Consider the following 22,130-nt stretch of genomic DNA (forward strand, 5'->3'; position numbering starts at 1 on the left):
ATGTTTTCATAAAAATCTCGCTGAGTTCGCTCAGCGCCGCTCACTGATCTTTTAATCTCTTAATTACATGAGGGCAGAATACGCGGGATTTCACCAAAATAACCATGCAAAATGGATGGCCACCCCCGCCCCGCGCACACCTCGTGAATATGAATTATTCTTTCGTAGCTACAGTTTGGACGCATATTTACATTTTATATGAGCGCCTACGACGCTTCGCTCAGCGCTGCTATTTCACTGCGCTGGCGTTTTTGTAGCTACGGCTGGCAGATTTTTCGTGAAAGGTAACATTTTTATTCTATTTTTGGCACGATTCATCATCAATCCCGTTCACGCAGAAGAGGTATACCTTCCGGGGCTATTTCCGCAAGTCGATTGCGAAACTCCCACAATGCTAGTTTTTATTGCAAATCCATAGCTGAAGACTTGGGCGCTCGGGAGTACGGTGCCGGTTTATCACGGAGAGCTCCCGGTGTCGGCCCACAGTGGCCCCCTCTTTAACTTTACGAGCATCGCTGAGAACGAAGCAGCCGCAGTAAAATTTCAATATCCGCCAAAATATGACATTTCATTTGGCCTCTCGCTGAAATGCCAAGATGGGACGTAAAAATGTAATGGGTTTCTTTCTAATTATTTATGTTCCTAATAGAATGGGCCTGCTCTCTTTGATATTAAACCTATAAACCAGTGTATTTTTTTCGTGCCTGCTATTTCATAAAATGTTCCTTTTAGAGGCCATACAATGGAGAAATATTTTTTTGAAAACAAGTTGGCTATGTTCGAATATCTTGGATGATCGAATGAGACATCTTTAATTAATACGTTTAAATATTATGAAAACTAAGATTTATAGCACCTGATATACGGAACGATGCATAGGAGCGTCAGTCAGCCCTCCGTGGGTACGGTGGGGAACGCGTAAGTACCTACTTATAAATCAATTTACGTACCTAATATTTTAATTTATAAACCGAACGAGCCGAACATTGTAAAGAACGGTAATATGTTTATTACCGAAATACTATTTATATTGATTGGATGGGATTACCATTTCCTATAGGATAGTAAATGTCGTTCACAAATTCGTTTTTCTGTTGAGTCTGAACGGCGCTTTCACGCTACTACGTAACAGTGGAAACTGGAACAAAATGGATCGCAAAAAAGAGTTACAAGAATGTTTCTGCGTCACTTGGCGAGTGTGACGTGGATAACGTTAAATGATAGTGGTATTATAGATTCCAGAGCTATTTACTTACATTTAAGGATATAAAATAAACGTGCATGTATCCTGTTTGCTACACAAAATACTTAAGTGTAAATAAATTTACGTACCATAAATTGTACCTACTGAAAAAATAAATTAATCTGGATCTGAATCTGTATGTATTTTAACTAAATATATAGTTAATGAAAGGCCTTTGCTGTTTTTATATTCCTTTTCTACACCATCGATAGAAAATCGATTTCTGTCAACGACAGCTCCTAACTGTTTTTCAGTACGATAACCACAAACACGACAGTGGATGCAAATGAACACTTTCCTAAGGTTAAAGTAGCTAAAGACTGGGCGATAGGAAGATTCTTCTGGGAGGGGCGTATGAAGAATATTACACATGCTGTTTTGATGACAGTTTGGAACACAAACTTTCAGGTAAGAGTTACGTAACATGGTTGAAATAGCTGCTACATGGAGGTAGTATAAAACCTTGAAGTCAATAAGACCTACCTATAAATTGTTCTTAGTCGCAGTAACGATGCTCAAGAGACTGGCAGCATTGAACTTTGGCAACAATGCTTAGGACTTCGGCCAAACTAATAGTAAGACTGTGGCTCATAAAATATCTATCTTACACACTAAAATATGATTCTTGTTTCAGGCCTTCATTCTTATATTAATAGTATACAAGTATTTAGTTTATTTCCTAATAGTGTACTACTTGGAAGGAAACTGGATATTCTTGCAGTTGTCCGTGTATATTGCAGAATTATTTTTTACTTTCGATATATTGGTTCACCTACTTCACAAGCATTGGTCCCTGGTTCGATTACATGTTAGAGTTTATCGGAGGAACTCTTTCTTCTTGGCTTATGATATAATATCAGTTGTGCCTTATAATTTGATATGTAAGTATATTATATGTAACTATATTCTGTAAAATTGCTGGCTATAACTTGTGTGTGTTAATAGTGTCATAATAATGTTTATTATATTTTAGTTTCAAAAAGACCTGCCTACGAATCCGTTACATTAATTGGAAGGTGGTTAGCCATAGGAAGAATTTACAGACTATTTATCTACTTTCAAGAAATTAATGAACATGTAAGTATTAAATGATGTGATGTAATTTTTTTACAAATCCAGTAGTCACCAAAACATGTTGTAGTTATTTTAGTATATTTCATTACCAATATTATCGTTGAAGCGTAAAAACCACCATTTTCAATCTTTTTGAATTTACTGCGTTATTTGTCATCCGATTGTAAATATATTTTATGAATGCTATGTTACCCGATTTATTTTGAACACAACGAATGCTTTGCATACATGCTAACTTACTATGAAACTGTTTAATTATTTAAATTAATAAATAAAAAACATTATAATACTTCTATTAATGTTAACGATATTTTGTAACCAGATGCGTAAGTCCCGGCGGTTTTTGTTCTTCTGTGAACAATTCCTGGTGTCTGCATTAGTACTTCATGCGAGTACTTGCATGTGGTACTCGTTACACCGCCCGCCAGAAATGGAACACGCTTGGTACAATCTGGGCTATCCTCCACACGTGCAGTCAAGGAACCTTAAGTTTGACAAGTAAATATTTCTTTCCGTATTTTAAGGTTTATTAATGACTGGTTAACATCAAACCTAATAGTGTTTTTAAGTATTTGTACTGTGTTACTGAGCAGAACTAGATGACATTGTAAGTGTAGATAACGCGGTTAAGAGACAATTCTGTTTCATTTTGTATCAAAAGGTGAAGCAGTTTCCTCAATACCGCGAAATGCCAGTCCTGTACAATCACAGAATAACGAGAAAATGAGCGCATTTTTCCAGTTTTTACGATTCCGGGTCTCGTTCCCGATTAAGAACATTACCGCAATATCTGCTGAACCATTAATTATGATTATGTAATTTGTTTAGAGGATACAGATAACGGTAACACCGGGAAAATATAACCGTTACCTCTTTTGCAACCGGTTAAAAAAAATCCCTTCATTGAACTTAACATTCTCTATTGTTAATTGTATAATGTAAAAAGATTCTTATATGTAAAGTCGTGTATTAACAGTTACAGAACAAGTTGGTACTATTGTACTTGTCGTTTCTTCAACGTCGTATTTGGCGATTCTTTTCCTATGGTAAGTTTAGTTTTTCCTTTTCTATTTGATGGTGTTATCAACCAATTATTTTATTCACCTCAGACTTTTCTAGTTGAATAAAGCAGTTGATTGTAGCATAAAGTCAGACTATTAGAAAATTGTTATTACGGGTTCTACTTCACTGATTTTATTCACCATTTTTATAGTCGAGCTTACAAAAGTGGTTGACGTCAAGCCTGATGCTCGTCGGCTATGTGTTCTTCCGATATCGTTTTATTGGCACTCTCGCCTGGGAACTGGTCATAGAAAGAACTAGAAGATCCAACTTTGTGGACAATGTAATGTACTTTTAAAATCATTTTCCAAATCCAAACCATATAAAAGCTTAATACTTTGCCAACATAACCAAATATAAATAACAAATGAATATGTGATTACGGCTGAAAATACATTATTTATTTAACAATAACCCGGTATGAATATTCATGATCAGATTGTACAGTTTTTAATCCTTATGAATAATTGTTGGAAATTAACTAGGTTATGAATAACCGATCGGTTTGTTTTCAGTACCATCACATGATAAACTACCTAAAGTTCAGCAGGGCGCCATCTTGGCTCGTAGATCAATGCAAGAACTATAAGCTCCAACTGTGGAAGATGAAGGCCGGGATCCTGACATCGCAACACCTACAGAAACTGCCTCTGCCATTACAGATGGAACTAATCTTCGACATTAACGTCGGGAATTTCCATAACTCCATGCTATTTAGAGAGACTAGTTAGTTCAATGTATAGTATGCTACACTAACTTTATAATGGGAGCTGCGAAGTTTGCGCTGAATTCAATACCTTTGTAATTTCTGTCGAACTTCCTAAAAACGGAGTCGGCGTTTACTTTGAGGCTTTTTGAGTATAATGATATTGTATTGAAAGGAAGTTTTCGTTAATTAAGAGCTGCTTCGTGCACATTTTATTAAAGTTTGTTAATCATCTATTGTTTCGGTTTTAAGTGGAATATCTCTGAAGCAACGTTCTCTGAAGAGCTCGAAGATTTTAGGTAGTTTTGTGCAAACTTACTTCATACGGACGTCATTTGTAGTTCTTTGAAGTTGATTGATGAATATTGCGGTTCCATTAGCTCATATTTTCTGCTTATCATGCAATAGCAGGAAAAAAAGTGTTTGTATTCTGATCGGATTAATTCATTGTAAAATTCTCTTTATCGTCGAATTTCCGTGGAAATTTCGAATGAGAATCCTATTAAATTCATGAGCTTTAAATCCTCGTCTCGTTTTTCGATTTCAATGGTATTAAAAGTGTTTGTTACTACTTTTAGAGGAATCGTTTATGCGTCAGATATCCCTGTTGATGCGCCATGAGTTGTACTTGGCTGGGCAGCATATTTGGAGCCAGGGCGTGGTGAAGAGTGGTATGATATGTATCAAGCGAGGCGTCATTGAAATGTTGTCTGATGAAGATGATGAGAGTCCCATGATTGCCTTTAAAGATGGAACTGTAAGTATTTCAAATGGATTGTACCATTTAATTATACGAGTAGGTGCACTTAAAAAGACAATGGTACCTACGCTTATCATAGGGATGGCGAGCGTAGCGATAAACTTGTATTGTAGTATTTAAATTGAAGAGATGTTACGGGCTTTTTTATTAGTTTTCTTTCTTTTTTCCTCATGCTCTCCATTGAACATGTGCTATGTCTTTGTAGAATTGTAGGAAAATATAATTTTGTTTCCTACATTTATAGATACGGAAATACATTAAGGTAATAAAACGGTAACAAAGAAAAAAATAATAGCTTATTTCATATTGAAATTTCGTTCGGGAGATAATTTACTTTTAATATCGGGTTTCCATTGTGTTTGTAATAATAATTCCGTAATATTCTGAATTAAATTGAATTACGTATAGTAAACGTACTTAATAACGATTTGATTATGATTATTACGGATAATGAGCAACGTTTTGTAATTTATGTTCATGAGGATATATTAATAAACCAATTAAATTATATTATATGGATAATCCATCATAATTATTCGAAGCGAGTCGTAGGTACTCAGCAGAAGTGATGGCTATGTGGTATGTATTTTTATCGACATTGACCATATACCTCTACATACATATTTTTTATTTATGCGACTTCACATGGTTCAGCTTATAGAGTAGCACTAATTAACTACTACAATACTAATCGCGCTTTGAAACTTAGATTAAATTGTCTGTTCAGTATGTAGGCTTGAACTTACAACTACACTCAAGTGAGCCGAGGTCGAGATTGTGGGACTGCGGGAACTATAAAGGAAACGACCGCGATTTACGAATACTCGTAACTTTGGGACCAGTTAGACGTACGTTTTATTACATGCACTTAGTTGTCATTACTAGGAGTCTGAATGTTGGGAAGATACTGGCAAACTGATTTGTCCTTATAAAAATCCAAGTCTAAAATATATTTAATTGTGTGCGTTTATTGTACGTCGATTTATTTTAGGGCTATTTTCTGAGATTTTTCTCAGTAATTAAAAAAGAAGGTATACTTATTTTTATAAAGTTTTAAAGTCAAGTTGTAATTATGTTTTCAGGTCCTTGGCGAGTTGAGCTTGTTCTACTCAATCCCATCCAAAGTTACTGTGAAGGCGGCTACTTATGTTGAGTTACAGGTAAAAAAAATACAAAATATGTTTACCTATGTTGGATAATATCTCCGATACTTAATTATGATAGTCTTAAGTATAGATTTTATGAAAAAAAAAATGCTAAAACCAGTTAAAATATTGATAGTGGCGGATTAATAGTGCTATCAACTTACAGTCATAATTTTATAAATTTCGTAGGTTTTAAAAAGAACCGACTTCATGCGAGTTATCGCGGAGCATCCCTGCATGTTTGAGCTCATACGTAAGAAAATTGGCGATAGACTCAACAGCTCGAGAACTAGACAGGTAAAATAAATACTTGACTCCTTTATAATACAGCTCCTCACTATTTCAAATTACACAAAAACCTTTATTGACATGTAATTTCTCAAAACATTCATCATAAGATTAGTTTTATCAATTACAAGTTAAGCGTAGTTTTTTCATATAAACAACATTACTTAACTACAAAAAATCTACGCTATTTTAAACAGTTTGGAATTTTCATTTTGAGTTTAAACCGTAGGTTTTAGTTTCAGCCGCACCGGTTTGTTCGGCGCCCACCTGAATTTCACTGGAATAATAAACTAGATGTAACTTCAACATTTAACAATATCACTAAAACTTTTTGTCCCTTGAACAACATAATTATTAATTTTAGCTAACAGGTATTTAATAAGCTTGTTGATCAAAAGGATAAAGGACTTTTGTAATAGTAATATGTAATTTAAACGTGCTTTATAACTTTTAACTAATAATAAATTATTCTCGAATAGTTTCTATTTAAATCTCAATAAAACCTTAAATATTTTCAGTAAAAAAATATTGCTATAATAGTCCACAAAACAAATACACATTCGTTTGTTGATTGAACAATATCACCAAAAAATACTTGTTTAGTTTTTAACATATTTTGCTGTGCATATGTGTACTCAAAATATTTATATATGCATGTTTTTTTTATCCAAACTTTTCATAAAGAACGCAGATACAGTTACATAGCTTAGTTCATTTAATAAAACGATTTAAAAGTATGTCCTTTTATCTAAACTCGTCACAAAAAAAAACAAACAATTACATAGCTTAGTTCATTTTAACATTTCTCTAGGAGGCAATAGAGAATTACGATCAAGGCGACTCGAGACTCATTCGAACCCGCTACCGGCCCATGAAAGTGCTTAAAGACAGGTTAGCCGGCATCGAGGAAGAGGACCCCACGTTTGTAGACGATTCGCACATGTATTACAGAGGTAATTGAGTTTCAATTTGATTGTAACAAGTTTATTTTTATATTGTTTGTGATTGTGATGTTTAACGATGTGTATGTTTAACGCGTTTTCAATCGGTGATGTAAAGTTAGTGTGTATTGTCTGTGCTATATTTTATTTCATAGTTTGCATCAAAGTAAAACTTAATTAGTATAAAGCATGTCGCAGAATGAGAATGACAATTCTTCTTCCATGCCCAGCAGTGGGACGATAAAAAAGCTGATGATGAAACTAATAATTTAAAAACACATAAGTTGTGATTATTGCAGAGCTCATTTAAATTTTTGACGTACTTACCAAAATAACATTCTTTACAACCAAACAGTGCCAAACTGATCGGGTACAACATAAGCGTAGCATCGTACTACGCTGCTACGGCATAGCCTGCGTAGTCCTTTACCGTAGCATGTACACTACAGTACAGAAATTTGTTGTTTAGACGAGAACAACGAACGTCAGCCAAAATTCACGTCGGAATACTTGGAGCTATATCAAATGTCCAGAAACGTTACCACGATAGATGCGCCTCATATTTGTCTTACATCCAACTTCCCTTGGATACTGATTCCCGACACTGACTTCGTTAGTATAAAGTCTCAAGATATTGTATGTAGCAGTAAAATGGAGAATAATAGTTTGATGTGAACGTTCTTGTTTATAATGTTGTTCATTATATATTTTTTTAATTGTGATGATATCATTAGTAAAGCACGCAGAAGTGTAAAATAATTAAAACGAGGATATTGTTGCACTCACAAATCGTCATCTTAGAATGAAAACATCAGAAATCCATTTTTTTCGAAACGTTTTTTTATTGCATCTCTAGAAAGAAAATTTCGCACCATGAATATTCTATTTTTCACCTGAAATGTAAAGTTTTTTACAATTACTAGGTTTTAATTCCAATGCATCGATATGCCATTTAACCGACATATTCCTTGTATTCATACGAATAAACACTTCAATAAACTAAAGTGCCACAACATACAAAGCAAATTGAATAACATTTCAGACGCGCATGTTCGACGTGGCACATTTCGCAATGGTGCTCTACGTATGTTTCATGACGCCTTTCTCGGCACTACAGAACTATCAGTCGGATGCTGAGACTGTGCTCTCGACTATAGTGGTCGCTGGGTTGCTCTTGAACATTTATATACAGCTTACTACTGCCACTTCTGAGAAGGTAAGTCACGCGGCCGTAATTTACAATATTTTATTTATTTATTTATGATTTTTATACACACACACAAAGAAAAAATTAATAAAGTGAATTGCTTATTTTTAAAGAAATCTCTTCCGGCATATCTGCGAAAGGATTTTCGTTGGGTGATTATCCTGTTTCTTCGAAAACTTTACGTCTTGTTTTAAAAATATGATACTCGGAGATTAAATGATTTGATAAGTAGAAAAGAAGAATCGACACCGCCTCCTGTTGCTTTTTATTGAAAGCTTCTGAGAAAACTATTATGCTATTTTGCGGTGGTTGAAAATATTACATTAATCTACACGTAAAGGAGTTCATTCATCTGATATCACAACAAAGATATAAAATAAATAGCATAAAGCCACTAAAACAATAGAATAAACGACCAGAAGCATAAAAATAACAAAAGACTACCACAGGCCTTCAACAAAAAAAAAAAAATAAAATAATAATTCTTGTGAATGTTTGTTACAAAATAGACCAGTTCATAAGTTGTTTGTCCTGCGGTTAGGGCCGCCCACGACAAACATTCGAGACGCCTCTGGGCACGTGGGTAACATTAAATGCCATTTCAAACACTTGCGTGTTACGGGAAAACTCAGAATTTCCAACCCTAGTTTCTAAGTAATTAGTCTAAAATATAAAAGAAGACACAATTAGGTAGGATGACGGAATGTCGTGTTTTATGTAATTGGTGTGTTGTTAAGTAAAATAGTGGTATTTTGCTTTTATAAAGTTAGAAAACATGAAGAAACTACGAAGGGTATTTTATTACCATATCCCATTTTTTATAATAATAAACTAAATCATATTTATAAAAATGAGTTGCTGATCAAATTAGTTTCACAAAAAATAGAGAATGGCTGGACCGATTTAGCTTATTTTGGTTTTAAAATGTTTGGTTTTAAAATCAGCTTGTATTGAAATATTAGATTGTTGTTGAAATTAAACAAAAACTACATACAGTTGTAGGTATAGATACATTTACTATCACTACAACAACCAATAAGAATAAATAACAAGTGTTACGCACACAGGTAAATGCTAACACAGACATACTATAAACTCTAACATATAAAGGCCCAGTACACTATTGTAGTTATTATTGCGGCGTACAAAGAGCTCGGCTTGATTGGATCGAACCGTACAAAGGCGGTTTGCGTGAACACGGTTAATTCAAATCAATTAATGACATTGTGAGGTTTGATTCACAATTCGTGTTATAGGTATGTAGTTCTATGGTGTAATGGGAAAGCCTGTAAACGGTACTTTGTTTACGTAATTTAAGGAGACCTTATTAATGTCACGCCTTCTCAAATATATTTCACATAATGTCGAACCGTCATCTTCTTTTGTCTCGTAAATCAAAACTATTGAAATATACTAGCGGTACCCCGCAATTCCACTCGCGTGTCGAGGGAACTAGTTCTCGCATCCCAGACAAACAGTATCCTATGTCCTTTTTCAGACTTAGGACTATCTGAGTATTTAAATCGGTTCAATACTTTTGGTGTATGAGCCTGATAGACTGCCTAAGAGTTACTTTGGCGTAAAAATATCAGTACAAATTCCTTTGTTAACAGAACCAAAGAAAAGAGACAGTTAAAGAAATAGCTGAAATGAAAATGGCATCATTTGGTTTCTACCTGGATATTATATCAGTGTTCCCTGTGTCTATATTCACGGACACCTTAGACCCTCAGGGTGAGACGGTGGCCGGTCAAGTAGCCTTGCTCTTCCCTATACTGCAAGTTTGGCATCTATGGGACTACATGAATAAATGGGCTCAAAGCTTTGAGAGTCACGTCAAGGTATTTATTAACTTAACATATTTTTGGTATTAAAATTAATAAATATGCCACCTTAATATTCTCTTTGAAAGCGAACTCCGTTGGTCTCCAATTTCATGTCCGAAGCTAGACGATGCATCATTCGCTCATGTAGGGCATGTAGGCACACCACAACATAGTTACCTATTTTCCAGTACAGTTTTTAATTAATACTATTTTTAATTTTCCATTTATCGGAATTGTCAAGTAATTTTATTTATGTAAATAAAAATGGTCAACGACTTGTGTCACTAACTGTACTGTAGAGAAAAATATTAAACAATATTCAATTATTTTTCAGTTGCTGATCCTGATAAAATTTGGCTTGGTTTTCATTATATTTTCGTACTGGTCAGGATGTCTTCTGTACCTATTCGCCTGTCCTAGGAAATTGTGTCGTGAGGTAACTTTTTATTATGTTAAGTGCATATTTTGCTTAAAGAAAAAGGAAATAGTAATATTTAACAAAAACTACAGTAAGCTGGCTTTACTCGAAGAGATCATCGTTTAACCCAGTAGTAGTAGTTTAGACAGTAGCCAGGGTTTCTGATTGTCTATAATAAGATGCGATGGTAGGGTAATTTTTGAGGAATTTCCTAACATAATTAAGTATAGATAGTAGGTATAGCTAATCTTGATGGTAAACGTCAAAAATATGTTAAGCTTTTTAACCCTTATCATTATTTCATTTATAAAGAATTCAACAAATCAAAATCCAAATATTTCCAATTACCATTGGAAATATTTCATAAACTGATGACGCATAATACTTTAATATTTCATGCATTATTGTATTTGATTGTTGTAGTGTACCATTAAATTACATAATATCATTTAATAACTCAATGAGACCGGGTGTACGTGGGATTTGTTAATCAGTTAGTAATTTAACTATTAATTAGCCTAAAGGTTTAAATATAATAAATGGGTTTTTTTGCTTACCCGGGTATATACTATACTTACACATAATTTTAAAGTAAGAAGCTGAAGACCAGGCTATATACGATATACCTCACAGTCAAAGGGGCTATGTCCTGCAGAATACAATCTAGAATTACACACCTTATGATGATGTACATAAAGTACATTTTCCCTTAACAGAACACGTGGATGTCTCAACTGATATACTGGGAGACGAAGGTGTTCATGACGAATGAAGCCCGTCACGAGAGTCCTATGAAGACGTCGTTCTTGTTCGGAACTTCTGTGTTCACTGGCTTCGGCAGTTCTGAAGTTGCACCCGGAGAACAGGATCTTTTAATTGTAAGTAATAAAATAAAAGATACAGCTAAGAAGTCATTTATTCAAGTTAGGCTGAAATTCATCACTTTTTGAAGGTCAAGTTTGCAAAAGATAGCCCCAAAAAATGCCCGCTCTTCGATCACCACTTACCATGCGTTTTTGCTGCGAAGAAGAAATAGCGCAACAAACTCCTCAGCAAAACAAACATTATAAAACCGTTCTGACAAAATCATAAACATATTAATACAAGATTAAATATTTATAAATAGGTCGTCGAAGATTTACCTCTTATATTTAAAACGTAACTCTTGTACAACATCTTACTCCTATAGGTATAGAGAAAGCGCAAATCCGATTGCGTACGTTAGTAGGGGTCTTACAAGTAATCCAGATATGGGCCATGTACCGATTAGTAATGGGAGTTTCCACTCCAACAGCTTACGTATCTCGCATTGCTTACTACCTAGAAGTGCAATACGAACCTTGAGATACAAACCTATATACATACATATTATATAAGTACATAATTATACCTCTATGTTGTTTCTAATAGCTCTGTAGTTAGATTAGATTATATCGGCAGTTAATGATTACGTTGTAGACTAAACTAACTTCTGTCTTTTAGGTTTTCATGCCACAGCTACGGAATCGATTTAAATAAAATTGTGTACATAGAAACAACTTAGCCTACATTTTAACAGATGCGTAAAATGATTTTCCTGAGACGTGGGTGACACCAAGGAGAACAGCTAGGTCCATAGTTTAATACTCAATACTCAATACTCAATAACTTTATTGCATTCCATAATGTGTACAGGCTGGTGGGTAAAATTAAAAGAAACAATTATGGACCCTGTCGGGCACAGCAAAGTTAGTTTTTAGAGGAGAGGACGAAGAGCGCTTTTTAAACATAATTATATTGAATTAAATGTAGAAAATCTTATTATATTTAGATATTTGAGTAGGTATTATTTCTGTGTAGATTTATTTACATTTTACTTATTTATTAAATTTATATTCGTTTATTTATGTATTATTAATTTACATTATAAATATTCTATATTATGTATTAATCGTTATTAATTATTTTATTTATTTATATTTATTTATAAATTAGCTGTAGTTTTTTTATTTATGATTCAATAGTAAGAATCTAATTAAAGGTATTGCACGGTAAGTAAGGTAATTAAATTGATATATTAAGTACTGCTTGTTTATTCCAGTTATCCTAGTTTCCCTAGTTGGTATTTATCTTTGAAATATTCGTCAATTGTGTAGTAGCTTTTATCTAAGAGAAATCGTTTTAGTTTATTGGTAAATATATTATTTGATTCAGTGTTTTTTATGTATTCTGGTAATTTATTGTAGATTTTAATGGATGTAACAAACGCACTAGAGGAATGCATATTTAATCGTGAGGTTGGTAGATTGAGTCTATTTCCATGTCTAAGTTTGTGTTTTGTTTGGATGTCTGCTCTTTTACTGTAGAATTGTGGGTGCTTCCTTACAAATTTGCAAATTTCAAATATATAGAGGCAGGGTAGTGTTAAGATGTTTAGTTTTTTGAAATGTGGTTTACATGAGTCGGTGTCTTCAATGTTGGTTAATATTCTTATAAGTTTCTTCTGTATTGTAAATAATGAAGGTGCGTCTGTACTGTTACCCCACAATATTACTCCATATTTAAGCCAAGCGAATGCGTACGCATAGTATGTTACTATTGCTGTTTTGAGGTCTGTTGTTTTCTTGATTTCTCTGAGGGCATATGTAAATTTAGATAGCTTAGTTTTTATTTTCTGTATGTGTGGTTTCCAGTCTATGTGTGTATCTATGTCGAGGCCTAAAAGGGTGAATTTATTGACTATTTCTAATTTCGATCCTTTGTATTCAAAATTAATATTTATGGGGGTTTTTTGTCGCGGGTGGAAAGCAATTAATTTTGTTTTATTAAAGTTAATTTCAAGGTTGTGTTCGCTCATCCAATGTGTTGTAGTGTCAAGTATAGATTTTAGGGTTTGGTTTAAATTTAGGTTATTGTTGCATGATGTTAAAATAGAGATGTCGTCGGCAAATAATACGCTTGGTTCGTTTATGTAGTTAGGGAGATCATTAATGTAGATTAAGAACAGTAGGCAGCCTATAACACTTCCCTGCGGTATGGAGGCGCTTACAGGTATGTTTTGTGATCTAATCAGTTCAATGTGTTGTGTTTGTGTATTGTAGTGTTCGATTTCAACAACTTGTTCTCTGTTTTTTAAATATGATGTAAACCAGTCATAACTTTTTCCACGGATACCTATGTTGTAGAGTTTATTTAATAATATATCAAATTGTACTTTATCATAAGCTTTGGTCATGTCTAATAGTAGTCCAATAGCGTATTTTTTGTTGTCAATAATTTTAAGTGCTTCTTGGATATACTTGTAGACAGCCAAAACTGTGGATCGGTTCTTGCGAAATCCATTTTGGCTGTCGTTGAATATATTATATTTTTCGCAAAAAGCATAAACACGGTTACACATAACTTTTTCAAATATTTTTGATGCTGTTGGTAGTAGTGCAATTGGACGGTAATTGTTGGGGTCAGTTTTATCGTTTTTCTTGAAAATGGGTTTAATGAGTGCCTTTTTGAGTAAGTCAGGAAAGACACCTTCTTCAAAGGATTGATTTAGGAGTATATAAAATGGCAAGGTTAGTTCATCAGCACACTGTTTTATCAGACTGGGTGGAAGTTCGTCAATTCCGTGGCTGTTCTTGGTCTTTAAGTTTTTGATAATTATATTTACTTCATACGGATCAACTGGGTTAAGATATAGTGTATTTTGTGTAGTTAAGGCTGTCGGTAGCCCTTTAGGTGTACTGCCGGTAGATGTGGTAGCTTTCCCACCAATGGAGGCAAAGAAATTGTTAAAAATATTGGCTACTTCTTGCGGTTTCGCCGTTAACTTATTCTCGACTTGTAATGATATGTTATGTTTCTCACTTTTACGTTTTTTGTTTGAGCGTTCATTTATGATTCCCCACATTGTTTTTACTTTATTATTCGATTTTGTCATTTTATTTTTGTAGTGTAGTTTTTTAGCTGTAGTTACAGTTTTCTTCAGTATTTTTTCGTATTTTTTGTAATAATTTGTTAATGTAGGATCTTTTGTTTTTGTTACTAATATTTTTAAGAGTCTTTTATTAATACTAGATTTTTTTATACCGGCAGTGAGCCAGTATTTCTTATATTTAGTTTTAAGTTTAATTTTTATTAATGGGATACACTTATTTAGGATTAAGGTAAGTTTGTCGTTAAATATTTTATAGTTTGTGTTAATATTATAATCAGTTTTAAGTATTTCGTTCCAATTTAGTTTTTGTAATTCCAGTTTAAATTTTAATATGTTTGTATTATTATATAACCTTTTCTTTATATACCAATTATTTATACTGGGTTGTTTTGGTATTTTTAAATGTAGGACTGTGCTGTGGTGGTCAGAGAAGCCTAGGTCGTCTATAGTTATGTGCATGTCTTTGTGGTTAAAGTTAGTGAATATTAGATCTAAACATGTTGCGGTATTTGGTGTAATACGCGTAGCGCTTTTTACGTGTTGAGTAAAGTTATTTTCTTGCATTAGATTTATAAATTGGTTAGCTTTTAAATTATCCTGTAGTACATTTATATTAAAATCGCCTCCTATTATTACGTTTAATTTGTAGTAGGTATTTTTTATTTATATATTTAAGTACTTGTTTTAGTTTTTCATAGAATACTTCCTCCTCTCTCCTATTCCAGTATATAATTATAATTAACAAGTTTTCTTTAGGTAATTCTAAGTTGTTTATAAAGATGTTATGACTACATTCCTTTAATTACAGGATAAAACAAAACACTGAAAACTATTGTTTTCGACATTTATTAACATCTCAGTCTAAATAATCCAGATCTCTTCAGAACAAGTGAAATCTATCGTTAAAATAAGAACGTTCATACAAAAACACTTCATATTTCATCCCACGTATGTTTCCCATTAACTCCGGCTCCATAACCATATATTTTTCTGAGAAATTTTGTTCAATGCAGAAAAAGTTTTATGGGGTGTTGGGTTCAATTTATAGTAGGCCTATGTTTTTCCTGTGGTTTCGCTCATGTAAGATTTACGAGATATTGGCCGTATTGGTTTATTGTTATTGTGTTTTGTTACTCATGAATTTATTTTTTATAACGTACCAAGTAGATACTACAATATTGAGAAGGAAATTAAAAATAATCACCTATTTCGTTTCAGTCTCGCTTATTAACAGTTACAATTTATAGGTATACAAAATGTTACCCTTTTCATTGTTCGAAATTATTTCTCCCGTCACATATGCCATATCTCTGGACAATAAGTATGGACACGTGTGTACTAAACCCTAATTTATTCACACCCGGATTAGTACTGATGCGTTTTTATACGTTCATAATTTAAATAAAACATGAAGTCGGAGTTATGGCGGGTAACCGCGGTCAACCCACGCATTTTAATTATAAATTCTAAATGTATCCTGAGAGTATCATGATAACCGACTCCCCGCTAGCGATATAAAGTGGCGACACTTTTATAGACATGCAAATTTTATACGTAGCTACTGAACCGCCAGTCTACCTAATAAACTACGTACGTACTTTTATGTCCTACGTACTCAGGTATATCATACGCGTTAATTATTTTATTTAAATATCTTTACCTAATGTCAAATAAAAAAAGGTTAGTATATAAAACTGTTGAGAGATAGGCAATTTGACAAAATAATACACGACACTTTATTAAAATAATTATGCCAAAATTAAATTAAAATTATAATCACTTCCAGAAGAATTATAAGAATAAATTATGGGAATATATAATAGGTGGAATTCAGTCTCTAATAACAACTAACTTTAAAGTACCGAAATGTTGTTTCAGACAGTAATGCTTTTCGTACTGGGAACCTATCTGGTCGTCTACTATACTGCAAAGATTTGCGCTTCTTACTTGTTGGCGACACAAAGGAAGTTGAAGTTTAAGGTACGCAATGTTTTTTTAATTAAAAACCTTGAAATCTAATTAGGTACCTACTTTTCACGTGCAAATTCCGGTCGCCAGTGTAGTGATAATTAATGATTAAAACGTGATTAAAGTTGCTCCGATATTGTTCCAATTGTTCCTTCGGAATTTAGGACGGTACCTCCTAATGAATTTTAATTAAAACAATATTGTGGTATTCGAAATTGTAAAAAAAGAAACATTTTTTTAGGTAGTCACTAACCGTAAATTTTAATCAGTGTCGAAAAACAAGAGCAATATTGGAATCTTCTAAATCAATGAATCCGAATGATAGGAATTGTATTTGGACTGTCCAATGACCCGGATTTTTTTATTGTTGTTTAAATATTGGGTTGAGCAATTCGTTCGTAATAAGACCTATCGTACCTATTTTTATAAGATATAGCTTAGATTAATAATACAGGGTTCGTTTGTCCTTGGTTTTAGTAAGTATGTACCTATAACATTTTCGTGTTAAGAGCGTGTACGCTCGGCGCGCGATGTCAACTTTAGGTAATTCAACGCAAAAAACCGCGCAGACTAGCGTCGCGGCTGTGTGCGTGCCTATCATACTTCACGTATAGTCACACAAACCATTTTGATCCTTTCGAGTGAAACTGGTAGAACAAAAAATATATTATTTAGTAAATAGTTAATAGCGGGAAAATAGTGTAAGTCTATGGATGTCTAAAATATAAAAGCATAAAAATAAGTCGTTAACACTTACACTCTTTTGCAAAAAATTCGGGCACCTATGATAACCTTGGTTTTGAGGACTTTCTGTATCACATACAATTTGACATACAATTTTCAACAGTACTAAATAATCGACTGATGATTAATGACAATGTTAAGAGTTTCTGTATTTTAACCGATTTCAAAAAAAGAAAGGAGGAGGTTTCAATTAGATTGTTTTGTGATTGTTCTCAATTTGATTGTTCTCGATTTCTCAAAGACGCCTGGACCGATTCGAAAAATTGATTGTTTATATGAATGGTCCAGTCCATCCAGACCGAAAAATTGTGGTCAAATAACAACAATTGCCGGAAAGCAAATATTGGTTTTAAAGCTTGGGTTTACCATTGCAAATAAAGTTTTAAGTTATCTATCCTATATGCTTCAAAAGTTATTCGAGATCAAAAGTCAAAATTTGGGTACATCCAAAATGAAAAAAAAAATTATAGCTCGATTGGTAACAGACATCTGCAATAAGTGATTTCTAGCCTAAGGAGTCCGCCATATTGGATTTAGACTCGCGACACATTTTTTTTCGAGTTATTCATAGCAAGCCCTTTCATTTGATACCCATATCGTAGGAATGCATTAAAAACATTTTTTTCTCCATCTTGGGTATACCGCCATATTGGATATAGAATCATACATTGTCATTAAAACTGAACATTCAAACAAAATTTCAACTCAATCGATAAAAAAATATGCTTCAAAATTGAGCTTTAAATAAAATAGTAATGTATCAAGATTTGTTGGTCGCGCTTGAAATGTACTCTATTCTCGGTATCCACGGCAGAGGTTATTCACCCTACGCGATGTGACGGAGCGACACGTCCTCTCTCTGTGAAGCCTTGCGGCGGTCTGGTTTGAGTTGAGTCGCGTGCAGCGTTTTATAGTAGTTTTTAAATAATTTATAAAAAAATAAAAACGAGAGATTAAATTATAATATAAAGTTTATGTTTTAAAGAAAGAGTTATATTACTATAGTAAATAATTGTTATATTAAATTAAGTAAGATAGATAGGTAAAAAAAGCATTTGAAATTCACAATTTTTCACATTGTTAAAATATTTTTTTTCTGAAAGACAAAGACCTAAATCAAAAAATGTTTTCAACTAACTATAGGCATGGGGATTTCGTCTATGAGTAAAAAAATAAATATGATTAGATTTGCCACTGTTTTCACATGAATTTAAGCTTCGAAATAGACGCTGAACGGGAATTTTATAAAACATCTGTTACGTTATAGGGGTTTTAAGTATTTAAACTACACAAATTGAAATTTATGTTCAATTAACTATATAGATAGTGAAATTACCTTGCGTTATTAAAAAATAACATAGTTATAGGATAAGTAGTTACTGAGAAACAGTGGTTTGAAAAGTACCATTTTAGGCCAAATGGCGCGCGGCTGACGTACACGCTCTTAAACAGTATTACCTATTCATATTTCCTGCCCCATCAAATGGGTTCGCCGAACAATCTAGATTTTCTACTTTATTATCTTCAGCTATAAAAACTCTTTTTAGTATAACCTATATGACAAACTCTTTCACCTTCATTATAATGTTACGAGCTAAATATTTTCCTTGGCTTTATTTATTACTCGCATCCATCTTTCGTAGGAATCCATGCGGGAGTTGTTTTATTTCCTCTCCGTAAATCACGTTAGTGGAAAAATCAAAGCGCGGGTGAAAAAGTTCTTCTGTGTGCAATGGTAAGCGGGATATTTGAGAAACTTATGTCTAAAAAACTATTTTGCTACATAAGGAGATCCTCTATTCTTTATTCTTAACTTATATTATAAAAAGGAAAAAAGACTGGGTAACTAGTTATTTATATTTTAAGAGGTTTCTATTACTTACTATTTTTTATCCTATTTTTATATACTATTTTTTATCCCTACATGGGTTGGTTCATTTTGCATTTTCTCAAGCTATCTAATACAATTGTATTATTTACAAGATAAAAAATACCACTTTTACAACAGGTACTACAACCATGCTGTATCTACTGAAGAAATATTCGAGGATATGTCCACAAACATCCAACAAGAAGTACTGTCGATAGAAATGGTGGAAACATTGCGTTTCTGCCCTCTTTTTCGGGTACGTATGTACTGCATTTACTATAAGAAGCCTCTCATTTGCTAACCATTGTTTAAAATTTTTGCTGAATATAAGAAATTATTTTGATTTTACCTTTATATGGAAGGGTTTTATATTCAACTGTAAGACGTTTCTATATTTCTATATTTTTTGGTTAATAGAACTGGTACAAATTCACATTTCTTAATTATATTTTTCCCCATGATCCATGATTCTATTCCCAATTTCATCAGCTTATCTTTCAACTGTTCCTGAAATAGCACTTAATCTCAGGTTAGAAGCCACTGGGAATATCTCAGAAGAGCAATACAATCGCGCTTTGAGAACTTCGATCTTATCTATTTCTTAGAACTACTAGCCATCTGTAAACTAGAGCCGTAAAACAATAACATCCGAGTTAATCCTTAGAGAACAATCCGAGATTCTCATTTAAATTATAGTAGGCAATCTAGTTGTATGTAGCACGCATCTGAATAACCAGTTATTTTTCATACACTGTAATAACCCTTAGCGTATATTGACTTTATTACTCGTACTTTATTCGTTTATGTGAGAAAACGGCCGAAACGATTGAGATGAAATTCGGTATGAAGTTAGTAAGAACTTTAGCGTTTGACTTTTCCATTGGCCAGTAAATGATAAATGAGCTTATGTATTATATTCCACGATGATAAAGAAAGAACGATTAAAAAAATATATTTCAAGAAGTATCCACCTACTTTTCCTATCTACTAACTCATCAAGCATCTTCATCTTGATTAAAACTGTGAACAAAAGCGAGTCGCATTAAACAGAACATCCAAGACGGATATAGGGCATTTAATTCTGTCGCTAGGTGCACAACAGGGACTTTCTTCAAACCGTGGCGAGCAATACGAGGAAACTGGTACTGCCTGATAACGAGGTCGTGCAACATGCTGCAGATATCGGCCGCGATATGTATATCTTGCAAAAAGTATGTACATTTTAGTATAACCTTATTTTTAAACGGTATTTTTGGTTTTGAACTAAGCTTGATCTGACACGATATATGTATATCTTGCAAAAAGTACGTATGTTGTTCCGTAACCTTGTTTTAAAACGGTATTTTTGGTTTTAAACCCAAGCTTGATCTGACGCTGTGATTTGAGTCATTGAGTCTGTATTGTCTTTAAGAAAAATAACAAAATCAGATAGCTGTTTATAAAAAATATCGAGTCACGCAATTAGTTACTCACGGCAATCACAATTAATATTAAAAATAGTTGAGATCTAAAGCGTTTTTTCAAATAAAAAAATATCTTTTTAAATATTTTAATAAGCTTAAGGCTGGCAGTTTTATTCAAACAAATATTAACCTGTAAATGAATTAAGTTGTAGGCGTGACTGAGATTTAATTTCGAAGTCTAGTCTTTATGAATATTTATTTTTATAATATTTTTGAGACCTTACAAGTTTAAAGTTTTAATCATTCGTTTAATAACAGGGTCACTGTAACTTGTTAAACAATCTTGGAAAAAGACATATGACGATCGGTCCTGGCACACATTTTGGCGTTGTGGAAATGCTATTTGGGTTACCAAAGGTAAATACTACTTTCACCATAAATTCTTATTCTCAGTACAGTATTTCATTATTACAGTATCTTGGAATCGAGGATTAAGTTTTATTTCTGAAAATAAACGAAATCATTGTGCGATTTATCTTACATGGAATTATATTATTTCGTTAACCAATAATACATCTGCATTATTAAAAGCTGTACTTGTAATTGTTTTAATGATCTCCAAAGGATTATAGTAGGTTTTCTGCGTAAAGTTCACGAGTAGAGTGGAGAAATAAAACAGTTGAAAATTGGCTTTCTTATGTTTATTTAATCACTACCATCAGGATACTATCGTACTATAATGATTAACCTTTTCAATGTCGCCAGAAATAGTAGTTTGAAATCAGTTTTAAAAGCATACGTTTAGAGTAGACAATGCAACATTACCTTTGTTTTATAGCCTTCATTAACATTACCCAAACAATAATTTGTCCAGGTATACACGGTGGTGACGTCGACAAACTGCATATTACTGCATGTGGAATACAGTGCGCTGGTGCAGTGCTGGGGCACGTTCCCAGACATTAGTCACCCCATTATCACGGTGATTCATGCATTTAATATCGTACACAACAGATGAGAACCTTTGTGTGGCCGCGGCTGTGTCTGATGTATTTGTGTCTGGTCTGGTGTTGTTCTACAATGGTTTTATTTCATCTATAGTATGTGTGTGTGTGTGTGGGTAAAGGTGGGTTCTAACCATAACATTACAAAACAGAGAATTTACTTGGAAGCACTATAACAGAAAAAAATATTTATTAGGAGTAAGTAGTTAGTCGTAAAACTATCTAATGAAATCCAAAATTAGACTTAGTTTTACCTAAATGACATGTACCGATTAAAGTCGCAGTATATTACCTACAACTACGATATTTTAAAATCCCCTCACACCGAGTACTATTTCAGTGCAAACTCATTTAACGTTTGCAATTTGATTTTCCTCATCGATTACTCGCCCACTCGATTTTCTTTTGCATCTATTCGTAAGCGTATTCCTATATTTGGGTAAACGTACATTTCTTTCATGTTAGTCAATATTTTGAAATTTAATTTTAGCTGAGAAAACCCGGGATAGGTGTTACGTAAACGGTTTCGAACATCATTACTACTCATGTTTGCGGTGCAAT

The 22,130-nt window shown here is 33.3% G+C and overlaps 1 protein-coding gene across 1 annotated transcript in view; it reads left to right on the forward strand.

Moving 5' to 3' along the window:
* Positions 1-727: 727 nt before the first annotated feature.
* LOC110371402 (uncharacterized) overlaps positions 728-22,130 on the forward strand; it is a 36,128-nt gene continuing 14,725 nt past the window's right edge. Inside the window, exons 1-23 of the mRNA XM_064041643.1 lie at positions 728-918; positions 1,498-1,651; positions 1,878-2,124; positions 2,217-2,320; positions 2,640-2,815; positions 3,294-3,363; positions 3,531-3,662; positions 3,895-4,105; positions 4,664-4,842; positions 5,928-6,005; positions 6,180-6,287; positions 7,090-7,231; positions 7,689-7,831; positions 8,262-8,435; positions 10,040-10,267; positions 10,587-10,688; positions 11,387-11,552; positions 16,463-16,560; positions 18,936-19,027; positions 19,301-19,418; positions 20,254-20,373; positions 20,884-20,982; positions 21,440-21,547. Coding sequence (XP_063897713.1) covers positions 872-918; positions 1,498-1,651; positions 1,878-2,124; positions 2,217-2,320; positions 2,640-2,815; positions 3,294-3,363; positions 3,531-3,662; positions 3,895-4,105; positions 4,664-4,842; positions 5,928-6,005; positions 6,180-6,287; positions 7,090-7,231; positions 7,689-7,831; positions 8,262-8,435; positions 10,040-10,267; positions 10,587-10,688; positions 11,387-11,552; positions 16,463-16,560; positions 18,936-19,027; positions 19,301-19,418; positions 20,254-20,373; positions 20,884-20,982; positions 21,440-21,547 — 3,096 coding nt within the window. The 5' untranslated portion in view covers positions 728-871. The remainder of the gene's footprint in view (positions 919-1,497; positions 1,652-1,877; positions 2,125-2,216; positions 2,321-2,639; positions 2,816-3,293; positions 3,364-3,530; positions 3,663-3,894; positions 4,106-4,663; positions 4,843-5,927; positions 6,006-6,179; positions 6,288-7,089; positions 7,232-7,688; positions 7,832-8,261; positions 8,436-10,039; positions 10,268-10,586; positions 10,689-11,386; positions 11,553-16,462; positions 16,561-18,935; positions 19,028-19,300; positions 19,419-20,253; positions 20,374-20,883; positions 20,983-21,439; positions 21,548-22,130) is intronic.

The sequence above is a fragment of the Helicoverpa armigera genome, chromosome 2, assembly GCF_030705265.1.
Source record: "Helicoverpa armigera isolate CAAS_96S chromosome 2, ASM3070526v1, whole genome shotgun sequence".
Taxonomy (NCBI): domain Eukaryota; kingdom Metazoa; phylum Arthropoda; class Insecta; order Lepidoptera; family Noctuidae; genus Helicoverpa; species Helicoverpa armigera.